At 33.3% G+C, this 19,362-nt stretch overlaps 1 protein-coding gene across 1 annotated transcript in view; it reads right to left on the bottom strand.

Annotated features, from left to right (window-relative positions):
- Octalpha2R (alpha2-adrenergic-like octopamine receptor) overlaps window positions 1-19,362 on the bottom strand; it is an 82,231-nt gene that overhangs the window by 61,435 nt on the left and 1,434 nt on the right. The window contains exon 2 of the mRNA XM_081985519.1: window positions 12,103-13,089. Within this exon, the coding sequence (XP_081841645.1) occupies window positions 12,103-12,699 (597 nt within the window). The 5' untranslated portion in view covers window positions 12,700-13,089. The remainder of the gene's footprint in view (window positions 1-12,102; window positions 13,090-19,362) is intronic.

The raw sequence follows: 19,362 nt of genomic DNA, 5'->3' as shown, positions 1-19,362 counted from the left end.
ACAGCGGTAAAAAATGGACAGAAAACAGTAATGGAGATTTTAATGAGGCAGCCTCGCGTTTACTAAGCTGTGGTCGAAAAACGTGGCTCCAATAAATTGAAAATCAATGTTTAAGCCAAATCGGAATGTGATTACGGCTTGTTTCAATTTAGATTTGTAACAGGTAAACTAGTAGTTACACAGGATGAATGAGAAACAATCGATCGATAAGTTGTCGGCTTTTCGAACCAATTACTTAGGTTTTCCTCAGGGCTAAACTGTTTGAAAGTTAATTTGTTCACTCTACAGGGTGGTCCAGATTTAAGTGTCAATAATTCACCATTTGATAGCTAATGGAAATTCTGAAACAGGTTTCCTAAGGAAGATACAGTCCTCCAAATTTCAATTTACAAAATCGTTTTATAGTTTAAAACTGAACATCCAAGACTTGTGAAAGTCCAAATTTGTACTGAATAGTCTAAAAACTTTTTTACTACTAGGAATGGTTTTATGATTCGCTTTCTCAGACTGCCATCCTGGTTCAAGAACTAAAAAAAGTCCGGAAATCAAGACAAAGATTGTATTGTGCATGAAACTCATTTTTTACTACTAAAAATAATATAAAAGTTGACTTTTAATGCTAGAACTCACTTTACTAGGACTAAAGAGAGTCCAAAAGTATATTTTCAAGACTTTAATTGGTGTACAACTCAATTTTCTGGACTGGACAACAAGTCTAGAAGTAAATTAAATTTTCGGACTATTTTATTTCTAAAAATTAGTTCTCAAGACTATTATTGTAGCATTTGGTACAAACATTTTTCACTTTTATTACTGAAGAAACTTGACTTTTTGAAATAGTCTTAAACTCGATTTTTCAGTCTTAAAAAGCACTAAAAACAGTCTGAATTTCTTAGAGGTGCTACAATTTATTGCACCTGTGAGTGTAGAAGTCAATTTAATAGTGAAGAAGCTTGAAATAACATATTCAAGATTATGGTCAGTGGACAAACTGGCTTTTAGGCCTGATAAGTCAAAAACTGTGTAAAGATAGTCTGGAAACTTGATTTAAGGCACTGAAAACAGCATTAAAATACTAAAAACAGTCTAGTTTATTAAGAAATACCCGAATTTTTAGCACTGAGGTGTCTAGAAGTCGATTTAATAGTGACAAAGCTTGGAATGCTATTTTAAGTCTATGAACAATGTAAAAATTGTTTTTTAAGTTTGCTATGTCAATAACTTGGTGAAGATAGTCTTGAAACTCATTTTCCAAGCTGAAAGCAGTTTTGAAGCACTAAAAATAGTCCAGAATTCGAAGAAAATGAAAAGCAAAGTAAAAAGCACGAAAAGTTAGTTTTCAAGACAATTTTCATGAATCTAATGTTAATGTCCTGCATCTAAGACTATTTTCAAGACTAAAATATTGAAATTTGTCTTCAAATTATGAAAACTTACTTCAAATGCAAATTTTAAGCTTCTGATGTCACTTTTCATTAGTTCAGTTACATTTTGGGGTTCAAGTCAATTTTTAAGGTTTAAATGTATGAATTTGTTGTAACAAATTCTTGAAAAAGTAGTTTTTATGTCTACAAGTCAATTTTTAGTATTAAAGTCTCTCGATTTGCATGAAAACTGGTTACAAACACAACTTTTAAGCTTCTTGAAATTTTTATCTTTTCTAAAGTGCTTGTTCCAAATTTGATCAATATTGCTCGAACGGTCTGACAGTTATGACAAAAAAAAACGATTTTTTAAACAGAAATTTGAAGGACTGTATTTTCCTTAGGAAGCACTTTTCGGGAAAATGACATAATGAATGTCAACTTATTTTTTAATTGGCTATGGATTGGTGAATTACTGACATTTAAACCTGGACCACCCTATATATCATTTTGCGTAAATCACAGCATCTGTTCGTATAGTTTATCCTAAATGAACAATTGTAGATTTAGCATGAGTGTGTCTGTTCTGTCATTCACATGATTGATTATCAAAATAACTCTTAAAGTATAAAACTTGAATAATAACAGAATTATAGTATTTTAGAGCTTTTTTGACTGTTCGGTAAGAGAAATTGTAAGTAGGGCAATCCCAAAAACAATTCTTAAAAGTACACATATTTACCAGTAATAGTATATTACATACTCAGGTGGAAAGTGTTTGATTTCTGTCGAGAGATTAGGTAGTTTATCTCGAGACAGAAATTAAACTTTCTACCGTGGTTTGTATACTATTTTATTTTCAACCATTTATCAAAATCTCATCGAACTTTTAATAAATAATTCAGTTGAAATATTGATTGCTAATAGTCTCTAACAATAAGGTAGTATAGGTGCACGATTATAAAAAGTAAGCCCAGATATGACAATACGCATATTGACATTCACCTGGGTGGAAAGTAAAAGCAGGTAATTTTCATCTTTCCACCTGGTTTACACAATAACGTTATTACATACCTGGTGGAAAATAAAATATTTTTTCTTTGCCGAACGACTTGTAATTCAACCGACATCTTGTGCCACTATAAATAAATCGAAAAGTGATTTCAGCCAAACGCAAATAAGATCAACACGAACTGAATTGGACATCCATTTGCCGGGAAAGTAACGGTAATTGAATCCCAGAGGAAGATACAGCCCTGCACTTTCAATGCTCTGGGGAATTAAAACGAGCCCCCCCATACAGCATTATAATGCGTTAGAATTGATATTTTTCTACCGAAAAATTGAAAATCAAGTGGAAAAACCTATTTATCATTCAAGCAAAAAAATGGTACAAAAGAGTGCAGGACAGTTTATTTTTGATTTATGGTTGTTACTGTTAGCCTAATGGCATTCGGTTAATTTTACATTAGTCAAATTGGTGATTTTTAATGGTATTTGTCTGATTTAATATTTTAGTGAATGCTTTTGATGTCAAGAAGAGTAAAAGGTCAAGTAAGTGTGTTCTACTAGCCATTGTTGATAATGACAGTCCGAACAAGTCAAATAACTTCCTCAATCCATTAATTTTATAAGCAATTCCGCGTAATGGGCAAACGGTATTTAACCATTAAAAGTTTTATTAAATATGGAGATTTATTTTTAAAAAAGCACATCGTATTTTTGTTTATTTAAATTCACATGAAAAATTGATTAAAATAATTTCAAACCATACGGTCCAAAAAATAATTATTATATTTCGCCGAAATATGCTAAAATATTTATTTGCCGTTTTAATTTGGAATTGCAACAGCGTGAAATTCCGGAATTGCACTAACATTTTTTCACTCTCTAGTATATTTGATAAAATAATTGGTTACCCGATTGTGATAACAACAAAGCACAATTGAATAATTTTTACACAATTTGTGGCTAAACTAAACTGTTGGTTTTATCGACTAAATTACAAAACAAGACTGAATTAACATTTTGATGACTTTCTTTTCTGGAAAGGTGGATTTTCTTGAAAATTTGTATTATTATCAATAATTATACCTGCAAATTGTAATAAGTACTTAGTTTCAGTACTGCAGACAGATCATTAGACCAAATTACTGAAATTGGCACTGTGTAAACTTTCTTATTTTTCCTCATTTAAATTTAAACAAAGTTCATAAAACATACTCTCGCAGAGTATATTAAACGATTTTTCTTTTTTGGGTGCGGCTTCATAACGGCAAACTCTTGAACGTTAATAAAAGGCCACTTTTAGAATTAATTGGTTGTTAAATAGCGCTCAAACACAAAAGTTTTGCAATAACCATTATCTTTAAAGGATTCATGCAAAACCGTTATAAGGAAAAATTCATAAAAGCTAAATTTTATGATGGAAGTTCTAGTAATGCTTCCAGTTATTAAGTTTTAATAAAAAAAAAGAAACTTTGAACCGACCAGGCTTTGAATAATTTAGTTTTTCATTACGTTGTAATTACAATGCTTTCACAACGCGATGCACAAAAAGGAAATACGTATTTCAAGTGAACAAAAACAATATAATTAACTGTTAAAATTGTTTTATCTAGTAAGTGTGTCTAAAGTACCTTTTTAGATATTAAAATTTAAAAATAGTTTGCAACACAAGATGATATTATCAACCCTAAGTGATTAACTGGATAGTTATAATTAACTGATGTCCCTTTTCCCAAACTAACCCTTTTTGCTCGTTGTTTTGTTACCCCCTTAGACAACCCTAAAAACAAAAAGCGTCTAAATTATTCAGGAATCAATTAGGTCACTTCTATAAGCTGATTTCTTGTAATAGAATTGTTAGAGTAGTTTTTTCTATACAGATATGATAAGAAGCCATCTTTATAAGTGACATGTGACAGACAGTCACGAAATCAGTCTTTATGATAAAATGGTCATGTGACAGTGGTCACAATATTCATTTTGGCAACAAAGTGTTTTGCTTTTTTATCTAACTAACAGCCTCTAGAAACGTTCTATAGCAAAGAAACAGCAAAATCTAGGAAATAGTATGTGCATATGAAAATTTCAATCAGTTATGTTAATAAAATGCCTGGTTTTTGGCTGTTTTAATTTCAGAGATGAAATTTTCAATTTTTTAGCAGGATTTAAAACTAGGTGACTCAATTATTATATCCAGGAAATTTTAGGATTTCATCAAACTTGCTACGTTCTGTACAGTGTTAGAATGTAATGTGTACGTAAAATATATCGAATTTAATGGCAAGTGACGAGTGAAATTTAAAACTTTACTTAATAAAAAAGAGAGTCACCGAATTTAAAATGAACAATTTCCCGAATATTCTCGGGTTATAAATTAGGTAGCTTTCCCAACAGTCACTGAGAAGGAAAGATTTATGTTATATGCTGCTAGCCTTGCTGGCTGGAAATTTCTTTCCCGGAGTGTCCGGATAAGGAAGTCCGATATTACATATTTTTTACTCGTCTTCATGGCTTTTGCTGTATATTCTCTAACACTTTTTGTGCTACTTGCTCTCGCCATATTTTCGAGGCGTCGCCATCAAAAATTCACCGAGGGGATCTTAATTTATGGTACATTTGTATAAGTAAAAGCGTCTCGGAATCAACCACCGTAAATCTCGCAAAAGGTCTTTAACGTAATACACAGACCATTAAACTTCAAATTATTCGATTTCTCTTGCTTATCCTTATAATGACTGTCAACAGAAGCATTTCAACAACGTCGTCTTTGATGGTGATTAATTCTTTCAGGGATGTGCCTTATGTATATCTTCCATTTCTAGGCTATTTTTTAGTCACACTGGAGCTTAGAATATAATGAGAGTTTTCTATTCTTTCTGTATAACCTCGCGTTTTGCCATTTTTCCAAAGGCAATCTCGAATAAGGGCAAGACCTTTCCGGATAACTTGAGATTTAAATTTCCGAGCGGGCCACTTTTCGCTATTACATTGCAACACTATTGCACTGCTTGCCTCCATTTTCTTCGGTTTTATGGCTTTTCAGCGTTTTCACCATGAATAAAGCCACACTTTTTAATCTCGTTTATTTAAACAACAAAGCGTTCTCATAAATTTTTTGAAGACGATTATGAATAACAACTAACGGTAAAACTGCTAAAGTTTTGAAAGTTTGGCTGTTAAGCGTTAGTCATTTTAGTTATACAGGAAATCAAACTAAATTAGGTTGACGTCACAGACGAAGGTTAGTGTCACGTGACTTTAATACCGTTCAGACGTGCCTAAACTTTTAATTTACCTCCTTCAATTTTATATCAAATTTTGCAGAAACAACAGCACTCTCTGACAAATAACACAGAAATTCATTCACCAGTCCAAAAATCATAAAAAATACTACAAAATAAGTTAAAACTTCTCTCCAACTCTTCAAGTTTCGCAGATGTTTAAAATCATGTGACTGAAAAGATCAATTTGCACAAGTTATCCAAACCAACAAGTTTTGTTCCCAAAACCACCGAATTCTGAGTTATAGTGTGTGTTCATCATACGTTTGATTGTCCTCCAGGAGTTTGTGAATCGGTAAAAATGGAAGCTGGAGGACATCCCACATACATGAACTATTTGTGTTTTTTTAAATTTTGTAGCATAAAATACATCAGAAGGTTGAGGATTTTTTTCTACATTACATTTTTTGGCAACATTGCCATTGTACCATAACCTATATCTATCAATTAAGATGTTTTCGCGATATTCGTACTATTACAATTGATTACTTGAGTATTCGAAAATGTTAAATTTACGGGGTGTTTCATTTAAAATAAGCAAGTTGATACTTAATAAATTATATCAAAACTCTCCTATTTCTAGCATTTCTAAAAATCAATGTCCTATACTGTTTTTTGACATTAAATTGGAATTTTGCCAATAAACATACCAATTTCCGATTAAGAAGCTAAATTGCATTTTATTCTTAATATAGGGTTGGTTATGGTCGACCTATAAAAAGACTTGGAATTTTCATTTCCGGATATCCAATCTTTTATTAAGTTTTGGCTATTTATAGAACCGCTTTGAATAAAAGAAATTGAGATGCAATCATTTTATAACTCTGACCGTGGAAATTTAGCGGTTCTGGTCGAAAAACAGGCCTATAAATCTTCGGCCCATCTCGACATTGTTGGTACAAAAATCCTTGAAGCTGACGAAGGAATTCCAATTGCTGGTCGTAAATAACCGAGCGTCCTCGTATACGCGTTGTCAAATGCAGTTCGCATAATTTAAGGGCACATTTCAATTTCTGTAATTCCGTTTAATATTCTAAGCGCGAGTTACTGCTTCAGACAGTAGTTTTTCTCAAGATTATCAAGATAAGGGAAAAATCACTCTCTGATGTCAATTTGAACCAAAATATTCGAAATGCAAGTACACAGAAGTGCGAACTGGCCTTCAGGAAGTCTCGCCAGGAATTTTAATAACTACATTCCAAACTGCGAGTCGAAATTACTTGGAGGTCAGGTATACAATTTCCTGACTGATCGATATAACAAAATACTCCACAGAATACAAGAAAACTAAATTTGGATGATGTCGCAAACATCAAATTCAAACAAAAAACAATGCTAAAATACCAATTTTGTTAACATTGCAAACACAATTCCCTTGTCCAAACAGTTTGCCAATCAATTATTACACACATTGTTCCTGAACATATTCAAAAACGTTTTTTGTAGGGGCTCTACTAAACAGAAGTTAAAATTGTTCCAGCTTGCTGAAACTTCAAAGAAATCATTTTTTAAAATGCCACCAACAAAACTTAAATCAAAATTATGCAAGCCGGTAACTGCATGTAACTTTAACCGAATTACAACGCAATAACGTTCATCTTTCTGGTGGCCGGATATAGTTGGTAGGGGTTAGGGGGTTGAGATTACAACGCAATTTATGAAAACTTGGTTTAGTGGCATATTTAAGGAAAAACGTTAAGGTGGAAAGCAACTAGCCGTAAATAAGATATAACGACGTCGTTTGAGACTCTTAAATCAAGTAAATAGGTTTTCCGGTGCTTGCATTAGCTTTCTTAAATTGTAACTTATTTTCGTGTAGCATGACAGATACGTAAACATTGTACGATATTATTAACAAATTAGTTTTTCCCGGTTAAGAAAAAACCGCGCGTCACAATGCTTTCCATTTTTCTGGACCGTTTCCAAAACATAAATATTGTTCCCAATTATTTGTCCGCTCCGTTGCCTTCAGCTAGAAGTAATGAACAACAATTTTCTTTCCGTCCTTTTTGGGAACGATCGTATTAAGAAAAATTATACTGTTTGCGCTAAACTTCACCGACTCTCAATAATAAGAGGATAAAAAGACCTTCGAGGGAAAAACACGTGACCTATTTGTTTGTTCATAAAATGTTTTTCTTAATAGAGACAGTTCAGGCTAAGTACACATGTACAGCATTTGCATTCATCTCAAGATAGTGAGTGATAGTTTTTCCCGCACACTGAACAGGAAATTTTAAAGACCCAAAAGCTTAAAATTGATTTTTTAAAGGTCCAGTGACAGTTGAATTGATTTTCAAAATTAGTCACGTGACCATCAAAATGTTTTAGACTATTTTAGACAGTTATAAAAGCTGAAATTGCAAGAAACACATCATGTGACTTTGATTACGCCATTTTAGAAGTTGCAACACTGTCCAAACCAACTGACACCTGTCAAAAACAGTCACGTGACTTTAAAATGTAATTTAAATGTTGATCATTCGGTAAATTAAATTTAGACAGTTGTAAAAGCTGAAATTGTAAAATACACGTTCCGTGACGTTAATAATACAATTTTGAGCTTGCAACACTGTAAAAGCCAGTTGACATCTGTCAAAAACTGTCACGTGAACTTAAAAATGTAGTTTAAATGTTGCAAAATTGGTAAATTATTATAATAATTTTTAATGAATATTGTTTCAACTCAATATCATGTAACAAAGATTTTACCATAATATTTACATGTGCCTACGCTGTTCTGTTTAATTAATACACCACATTTTGCCTCAAATGATTTGTAATACCTCACAATGCTTTGTAATAATGGAAAAGTGCCTCATAATACCTTGAGTGTGTACACCAAATTTTAGTTTGGTAGTAGTTAAAGTTTTTACCTGGTATAGTGTAGTACCTGGTATCAGTAAACACCTCCAAGCTTGGGCACTTAAATTGAGTTTATTAAGGCTTTAAATTTCGGTTAAAAAGTTTGAGTTGAGTTGCTCTAAACGTAAAAAGGACTTAAATAAAAAAAAAGTTTTAAAATGAAATCGGATTTACAGTAGTATTCTCGCAGTAGTATTGCTTGAAAATTGCGAATTCCCAACCTTTTTAAGAGCAAATTGGAACTCTAATTTGAGGATTTCCAGATTCGCAAACGCGACTTGCAATTTCACAAAATGATTATGCAATTCGGTGACTAGCGGAAACATTAATGGCATTAATAATACCGCGTGATTCTCACTCAGGAAAACTTTTCCGGCCATAGTCTCCCGCGAATCAGATACAATCAATCTACGAGCCATAAATCATTACGTTCCCTTAAAGCAAATCAAACTTGTTCGAAACTCAATTCCACATTGTATCCAGACAACTTTTCAGGCCAGAGAAGCGCTTCTTTACCTGAAAAACTTTAGCGGTTTAATAATAAAAGTTTGCTGTTCAGTTTGTGGGTTTGTGCACTGTAGTTTAATAGTTTTTTGGAAACAAGCTTGGTAGCTCTTGCATTTTTATTCTAAAGCAAAGTTAATAGTTGTATAATGACACATCACCCAGTATGCACCATAATTTTTAGTTATTTGATTAAACTACTACATAAACAATTTAGGTTAGGTTAAGTATGCCCTGATGATTTAAAACATTAAAATGATTGACGAGTAAAATACATAATATGTATATTTTTATAATTTCGATGAACTCTGTTTAGCCTGACTCAGTACAATCAATCAAAAATTAAATAGGAATAGAACAGATTAAACGTTTGATTATAACAATAAACTATGGATGAATTCAATACTGCTATTATACACACAGTGTCCCATGATGAGAGACATTGATTTATATACAGAAAAAAAAGTAGTATTTTAAACAACAAAGAATAGTTTGTTGAAACTATTATATCTGTTATGAAGGTCAATTATGATTTTTAATTCAGAAATTGTCTGAAATGACGGTTCTCAGAGACTTTGAAGGTCACGTGATTTGATTCGTCGATTACCTACTTAACCTTAAACAAATTCTTTGAAGGTCACGTGATCGTTTCGATTACTGTCTTAAATTGAATTACTCTAACATATTTACTTACAACAGAACTCAGTAATTTTACTTTCAAATCAGGTAATCCAACTGAGGCTTTAGCTCAGAAGCATTAGCTTTCTCCATTTGTGTTTTCCAAAAAATGTCAAAATCTGTTTCATAAACTCATAAAATTAAATTCATTGACTTCGACTAGCCAAATACCGTAAGAGTAATGGTGAAATTTTGAATAAAAGGTTACGCCCCAAAAATTGAGAAAAAATAATCAACTTTTTGAATTCGTGCTTTTTTGTGCTTATTTCACGTAATATCTTTTTAGCATAAATACACCCTTATTTGCTGTGTATTGGAGCCCTTTCGGAATAACCCTAGTCATTTATTTTATTTTTAGAAAAAAAAATTGTCAAAAATGATCAAAATGAGTGAAAAACACATTTCAACAGAACAGAAACGTAACAATAAGAATCGTTCGACTAATTAACGTCTGAATTATATTAAATCATGGCACTGGAAATATCCAGTTATGCAAATGGAAATGGTGGTTATGTGATTATTCATTAAAACAGAAAATCTCAACTAACTCCCCTACGAAACTGCTCAGACCCGCTAAGGAAGTAAAATTACCTTTGGCATGTAATTAACTGCGAAAATAACGTAATTTGCGCACAAAATGATATATAGAAATAGTAGTAAATATGCATGAGGTTCAGACTGTTAAATGTGAATTTTGATTGAGAAAGTCGTTTCAATGAAAACTAATTTATACGGTAGAAGGGTGAATTTTCCTTGAAAAGTGTTTCCAAGAAGTTCAATAAGTGATTGGCGGAAAAGAGTTTTTTTTTATAACAATATATAATCAGGTAAAACCAATTTACCTGAACCAACGTATATTCATTAGACCTATGTACATACAATATCGCTTTCGGGAAGATTATGTCGAAATAATCCGAACCGACATGCACGCAAATTACTGCAACCAAGCAAATTCGAGATATTAAACTTATAATTGATGTAAATGTGCGGATTTGTGTAATGTGAAAACAAACATATTCAGTACTATTTCGATAGGAAATTCGGTCCGCTTTTGCAATCGATACTCTTTTAAAGAAAATGCGAAATTAAAGCTGCTGGAAACCATATTTTAAAATTAGTATTGATAACTCTGGAAGAGAAGCGCTATTTCTGAAATAATATTTTGCTTGGATACGGTGATTGGATTTTGATGCTCCCATAAACTTTCTGGGTTATACTTTCCGATAAACCGGACTGGATTAGAAGATTATAAAATTTAATAGTTTATTCAATTACAAGTAAGAATCTATAAATCCATGAAATTGCTTGAAAACTTAAATATTTTTTTCACTACTTATTTCACAAAAACTACCATAAAATACGAGTGGAATTCTTCTCCTGCGACTCCACTTTTAATTGACAACCAGAATGGATATGACAGTCATCCTTTATCAGAAGAATTGATGACCGCCGACAACGATTTATCATAATCATTCTCTACCACATAAATCCTTCTGATGAAGTATGTCCACCGTATTATTTCCGGTCCCAGAATAGTTTATTGTCTTTATTATTAAGTCACTTTTAATAACCGGTGTTTTGATGGACATTTAATTGGACAAAAGTGGACAAAGTGCACCAAATTGTTTTTTAAAAAGTAACTTTTTTGACTAACAATTTTTATGTAAAATATATGGAAACTTAAGCTAATTACTGCATTAATAAGATTTACCGCCACATAGGCACTTTAGGGTAAGCAAAAATTAGATTTCAGTAATATTAAATTTCAGTATTATTATCCATCTCGAATAGCCTTGAAGTGAACAAGAAAAGGCAAAAGGTCGAGGGTAAGTTGTGATGATAAATTATGATGAATTGGTTAATTGTCCGGGATATTCTAGACAGACCAAACCTGACAAAAAGCCTCATAAATTTGGGACTATTTTACTTAAGAAATAAATTACGCAAAAGGATTCTGCCACTTATTAAATTTTCTCAAATAATCAATATAAGTTACACAGCCAGGAATTTCAGAAAACATCTCGTGGACCTTTAATCAGATGTTAGTTTGTAGAAAGGTTATTAATTACTTTTCAAGTGTTTGAAATTAACTCGGTTTCAAAATATTTATAATTCGCGGTAATATTATACACTCGGGAAAATGTTTTCCGACATTCCTTCGGATAAATATATTTGGTGGACATTACAATGTTGGCGATATTACTTTTGTGATTGTGAACCACCCACTGTGCCGAGATTTACCATGACTGATATCTGATTAGAACTGTCGCAACAATTTAAAAAACCAGACTGAAACGAAGACTTAATTGCATTGATCGTTGATCACGTGCCGTGATTAAATCCAGGAACTAATCGGGTGAAAACTTTTCGTATTAAAGTTTAGCAACAACAGTAAATCTCACCTGGCATTTTGGATATTGCACATCGGCAGGTCGCTCGACTTTCCATCCGAGAAGCGGCGGGATGCAAATCAGAGCCGATAAGAGCCACACTGCGGTAATCATAATGACTGCACGCATTGGAGTGCGTTTTTTCAAATACTCAACCGCTTGCGTAATGCTCCAGTACCGATCCAACGAGATCAAACACAAGTTCATTATGGAGGCGGTACTCAACAGTACGTCCATGGCGGAATGAAAGTCACACCACCAGGCGCCGAAAATCCAATAACCCATTAACTCGTTGGCGAGAGAGAACGGCATTATCACTAAACCCAAGAAAAAGTCAGACACAGCCAAAGATGCTATAAACCAGTTCTGTATGTTTTTCAGCGCTTTTTCCGTCGTTATAGCTATGATCACCAACATGTTACCCACAACTACCACGATCATAAGCATCGTAACCACGATAGAGGCTACAATTATTTGGGGTAACGTGTAGCCACTGGGGTAGTGCTGTACCACTGTAGCATTCGTAGCGTTTCCGGTAAAGTTGTCCATTAACATTAACATATCTTCAACGGCAACCGCGGCCCGGCCAGTCAGATTAGACAATGCCATTTGGTATTTATATTTACAGAGATTGGTCCCTAACAACACTATATACAGTACCCGTATTAAACCGAAACTTGTGCCGCCAAATTGATGACGGTACGAATTGATCAACTAAACCATACGAAATGAGAAAAGTTTTTAAACACTAACTATAGTTTAGAATATGACGATCGGCATGTGCATGATTTGCGCACCATGAATTGAGGCAGAAGCGTCCTCGTCGTCGTCCTCAGCGGCACCACGGGGCTCACAAGGCATGTTCTCGTCTGAATTGACGACCGCACACTGAGGGCGAGATCGACGCCTCCCGACGCCGCCGCCGCCGTCGACGAGGACGACGTCGTGCCCTCTCGCATGCGTCCAGCTTCCATCACCGATCGTGGCCTTCTCAAGAAGCTAATAATTATAAATATGGAATTACCTCTATTTCAGAACGCTCCACCCATCTGTACTGTTAATACTTAATTACATTTACTCAAATTTAAGAAAGAAAAACAAAGTTGTTGCGACAGTACTAATCAGATGACAGTAATGGTAAATCTTAGCACAGTGAGTAGTTTGTGATTGGTCAAAAAAGCAGCTTTCAGCTTGCTGCTCTTGTTGTTAGTTAGTTAGTTAGTTAGGCAATATATTTCATATTTGTTACATAAAGAGATAACAAAAAGAAACTTCGTCAATAACAGGCCACATACAAGATGTTTTACGTGTTTGTACAAAATGTTACACTAGCTATATATACATTGTTAAAATCATATTAATAATAAAAAAAGTTCTAAAGTTAACTATAGGTATTTTTACATATTCATGTAGTCATCCAGAGTATATGGCTCTAGGTTAATAAGAAATTTTTAAATTTTTTTTTTAAATATTGATATGCTTTTTTGTTGACTAACTTGTCTAGGTAACTTGTTAAACAATTTTACGCACATATATTCTGGACTTTTTTCGTGTTGTAGTTTTGATGCGAACTTAATTGTTGGAAAAGATGTTTGTTTCTATACAGAAACATGAGGCATTCAAAAATATATAATGCATACACTGTCAGAATTCCCAATTGCCTGAAAACATTTTTACATGATTGGCTAAAGTCCATTTTTTTAACTATCCTAATAACCCTCTTCTGAGCAACAAAACAATCCTGGATACCTGCACTTCTACCCCAAAAAATTATTCCATATTTTAATATGGATTCGTAATTTGCAAAATACAATATTTTCATACTTTTCGAGAGAGTTTAATTTTATTTAATTTAGTCACGTGAAAAGACAGGTTGTTACAGGAAAGCTGTCACTTCCTATTTTTACATAATTGGTTTTTTCCAATGTGGACTGTCTGGTTCGAAATAGTAGTACATTAGTCTTTTGAATGTTTATGATTAGACTATTTTTGGCCATTTACTTACTGTCTCCATAAGGTGATTGGTGTCTGTTGAGAGTTGACAAAAATTCTGTTCGTAATTAACAGACTAGTATCATCTGCATAATTAATTATTTCTTGCTTAGGACTTTGTATCAGAGAACAGATGTCATTGATGAAAATTACAAACAGGAGCGGTCCCAATATACTACCCTGGGCTATGCCATGATCATTATATAATCTTTTTGAATTACAACTTTGAGAATTTTTACGTATCTTTACTATTTGAGCCCGTTCAAAAAGATATGACTTAAGCCATTGCCACGCTTGTCCCCTTATCCCATATCTGTCTAGTTTATCAAGAAGTATACTCCTATCTAGACTGTCGTAAGCCTTTGATAAGTCCAAAAACAATCCAAAGGCAGCTTCTTTATTTTCAAAGGCATTTAAGATTAATTGTGTGTATTGGTATACCGCAGTTTGCGTAGACTTTTAAAAATCCGTGTTGATTTTTGTTAAACAACTGACAATCATTCTTTTACACATAGCCAGTTCAAAAATTTTAGAAAATCCAGGTAAGAGACTAATAGGCCTGTAGCTGTCCATATTTTCAGTGTCGCCCTTTTTGTACAGCGGTTTAATTAGTGCTAGTTTTAAAGCCGTTGGAAACACATTCAAACATAGCTTAAGTTATTTCGTTGTCGGGTCATGATTCGTAAATCCCACTTGAAAATAGTTCAGTTAACACAGGCTAAACGCCTGAAATTGGTTGAAACTGTCGGAAAAACCACCTTAACCGCAGATTGAAGGAAAATTTACGAAAAACGTTTAGAATAAATAAAAATAAAATTGAGCCGGGTCGTTGTGGCGGAAAATTGAAGCTATAGGAAGGCGATACCGATGGTTCAGTTTACAAAGTTATTTCTTTTCAAAGGAAAAACGGATGAGACGTTCATTTTTGGACCGTCCGAGTTGCAGGCAGATAAGAAACCGGAGAAGAGGGAAGTTTTCCTATCAGAATTCAAATTGTTAGGCTTTTATTAAACAAATTTCTTTTGATTTTGTTACAAACAAGTTAATCAAATTTTTTAGTTGTTGCTGTCAGCCAACTCATGGGGACATTTCATCAAAAGCTTTATCTGCGTAGAACAGACGGAAAATAACAACAACAAAATGCTCAGTCTCCGCCACTATTATTTAATGTATTGTGAAGATAAATTGGGGCTGCCCCCGTATTTTCTCTATTTATCATCCTGCCAACCGGGTCTCGTTTTCTAGAAATGCTTTGTGCAAACCTTTTACGAAATAATTACCTATATTACCCTCCGGTAATTACTTAGATTAACGGAGTTCAACTGAAGGAAATACTTAGCCGGAACATTAAGCTTTTCTTTGTGCCAAATTTGTCCAAGCCGAAACTAACATTGCCGGCAACTCTTGGCAGTTAAAGTCACCTGCGTTCTTTAATCAAACGAATCGTTAAAATATTTTTTCCTACACGTCAAGCTAGAGCAATTTAGGCAATGTTTGTCTCATTAAAATGTTAATAACCACTCTTCCATTAATCGTTCATTATGCAATACCCATCACCGAAGTGAAATGCATGCACAGCGATGATCAATAATAACTGTTTTACTAGTGGTTATAGCTACAATCGCGCTTAATTCCACTATCTATAATAGAACGTTGCAAAATATTTACGCATTATCTTTCCGAATTTATGTAATAATGAATGGAATAGCGTTTTGAAATTGGAAAACATTGAAATTGTTTAGCAGAAAGTCTAAAAGACACTTTAATGGTAAATTATGTTGTAATATCCTAAAGCCAATTTTATATTACACAAATTGTAGGTTATCACACGCTTTGAAAAATATTTTAGTTGGTAAAAAAATGCTTTATAATTGGGACAACAGATGTGGAGCAGAAGCATTTCAACAAAAACAGGTCATAAGTGGTATTCAGGTTTTCATTTCGTTGAAAACATACTAAATTGCGGAATCTCACGACTTTTGTTTTGTATTCTGATTCAAAATGTTAATTCTTTCATGTTATCATCTTGCTGTTTAAGCCATTCTGCTTGTGGTAGAAAAGTTGTTAGGTATGGATGGCAGTATTGTGCTAAAAAATGGTAAAGTTCTTAAATAACACAGTACATAGAGAAGCATCGTATTTACAATAAAACAGTCAGTTTTTCGTGTTACTAAACTTGATTACGTGATTAAAAAGTGGTAATAATTTTTCTAATATGAGAGAAAATTATATATGCAGATGACACCTTCATCATGATGTTACTAGTTTAATTCTCAATGTCAATAAGACTCTATTAGTCTCACTAGGACTGACAATATCCTGTTTGGAAAACGATAAGAAAACTATGTTAAACTGTAATTCTTGCAAATTGTAGGCAAGCTTTGACTTTAGCTACAGGTATCACGTGATTTTTAGAGGATAATTTAGCTAGGCAGTCACGTGACTGCTGTCAAAATAACTCATAAATCTCAAAAACACGTTTTGTATCGGTTACTGCAGGGAAATTTCCCTAAACCCTGATTTTTACAATTTTGGTTGGTTTTACAAACTACGCACAGTATGGTGTGAACCATCATTCTTTCACCTTGTTGTCTAGCAAAAGTAAAAAGTTATTATATATGGTAAGTCCACCTGAACAGCATTTGTGTAAATAACACAGGGAATATAAATAAACGTTGTAATTTAACACAAATACTGCACATATGGACAGAAAATTATTTTCTGTTCAATATTTCGTTCAGTTTAATCAGAGAATGTCAGTGTTTTCGCTATAATACACTGCGCGTCATTATCCACGACTATGATTGCCGGAATTAAATGTGATGTTTGAAATTCGCTTGAAGAGATTAATCTAATGCAGAGGCGTTCCCTTTGGGGAGATTTTCGGGAGACTCTTCATCTCCTGAGACACGCTCTTCTAAGTCTCCTTAAGTAAACAATAACACCTGATTATGTCGGGTCTACGTTTGCTTTGTCTGAGAAATTACATTATCTTCATTATATTGTATGGATCGCATTAAGTCATAACTTTGAATGTACACAATTTTAATTATGTGTGCACAGGTGTGTTTTGATTTGAAATGAGCTTCCCCTGTTATCGATTCATTTTAGAATCAACTTTTCAAATATGAAAGAAAAGCAATATTTCACTGATATCGCTTGAAATGAAATTAGCAGAAAAACACTGAAATTTTACGAGCACTGCCTTTCGACTGGTCTAAAATTAATCATCTGAGGATTGACCGTCCATTAAAAATGACACAACACAAGCTTCATTATGCTTGAAGACAGTTTTTATGTGGTTTCTGTTTTAACGACACCATATTATATTGACGCTTATGTTTTATCAAAATTTAATTACCTCAAGGATTGTGACTAGAATCCAATTTGAAAATTCTGACGCCTTCAATCCCTCATTGCTATTCGCAACGCTTCTTGGCTTTATTCTAGACGTTGGTCATAATATCGTTCTTCCCAACCTAATATTGTAAGCTTATGAATAACAAGTCAGGCTGCAGAGATAAATTCAAGCCAGAATAATTAGATCAAATCGTATTGTTTTTCTAGACATTAAACAAGCATTTATGTTGTACCTATAAAGTTTCGAAAAATACGGTGTGGGCGGTTAAAAAGTTTTCAACTTTGCTTTATATATCGAAAAATATAGAGACGTTAACGTTTTACGACCTGGGATATGAACAAAGAACAACTTTTCAAATAATATGCCCTTAACTCGTTACAAATTTAGACCGATTTGTCTGAAGTTAGAGAACTGTTCCTCCCATAGTTTAGGACAGTTTTAGGGGGGCGTAAACAACAACTGAACAGGCAATTTTATAAATAGATATTTACGATTTTTTATCCTAGAGGCAACTGTAAATTGCTTTTCAGATGGGACGATATGAGAAAAAGTTTTGTATCATATCATTTATAACTCGAGGGAAATAATATTCAGATGGAATTGCAAAAGAAAAATGGGTAGGGAAGATAAACATTTCAGAATTCAGAACAAGTTTATCTAATCACAAACTACCCATTAGAGTAGGTATTAATAATACTAGATTAACTTTTAGGTTTAATCACTGATAGACACCACATAAAATAACCGAGAAACCAAGTAAAACGATAAAAACCAGTCATCTGTGACCTATCACATGAATCGTCCCTTTGCGACTATTATATTACATTAAAATTAGTATTTCCGACGACTACGATTGTTCCCAATGGACCGATTGTAACGTTTCGTTTTCCCAGTTATCTCGAAAAGCCTCGAAGTAACATAAACGAAATGGTCTATTGTACTTTAAATAAATCAGTGCAGATTTTGCTTTCGTTTGTCACCTGCTGCTGGATTCTTGATCCATTAAAAATAACCAACAGTATTTACAATAGAACAGAGTATTTCATTATCGGACCAACTTTAAAACTAAAGCAATAGAAAACTAAAAGCGTATTTTCATCGGAAAAGTTTATCTTTTTCGGCTGTACGTTTGCTACTTCCGAAACGAAATATTTCATTTCAAAGACCATATAACTTCGACAATATTTCTGGTCACGTACAGACAAATATTATTGAAACACGTAATCGAATCACATTGGAGACATCTCATTTCCGCAAGGAAAATAATGCATTTCCATATCTTGTTCAAAGCGTACGACATGTGCGACATAACGAATAAAATATTTTCGAGACTTGTTCGGTTACTATGCTAGTTTTCGACCAATGACAAAGCGTTACAGTATGTTACCAGTGGCCAAAAAAATTTTCAGATATACAGGGTGGTCCAGTTTTAAATGTCAATAATTCACCATTCGAAAACCCATACATGTTCAGTTTAAAAAATCTGTTTCTTGTCATAACTGTCAGACCGCTGGAGCAATTTTAATCCAATTTAGAACAAATACATAAGAAATTAATTCTCATTATGTGATGTTAATGACGTTTGTCAAAACTGTCCAGTGGTGGTGGAAAGATGGTTTTCATTTTTCTGCCTTATTCTCTACGTCAATGGATATTTTTCAAAAATTTCATTTTTTTTTACTTTACTTGTTCAATTTGACAAAATCAGTAGTATCTCTTATAAAATTCTGATTTGAAACTTCGTTTACGAAATAATTGAGTTATTACGTTCAAAGACCCAAAACCAACCCAACCCAACTTAAAAATTGTCTTGAAAACGGTGAAAATTTACTTAAGAAGCTTAAAATATGTCTTTGTAGCCAGTTTTCATAGATTCCAGACAAATTGGAAGACTTTAGTTTTGAAAATTGACTTAGAAA

The sequence above is a fragment of the Ips typographus genome, linkage group LG8, assembly GCF_016097725.1.
Source record: "Ips typographus isolate SLU linkage group LG8, UJ_Ityp_2.0, whole genome shotgun sequence".
NCBI lineage: Eukaryota > Metazoa > Arthropoda > Insecta > Coleoptera > Curculionidae > Ips > Ips typographus.
Note: the sequence above shows the minus strand (reverse complement) of the source record. Positions and strands in the feature narration are given on the sequence as shown.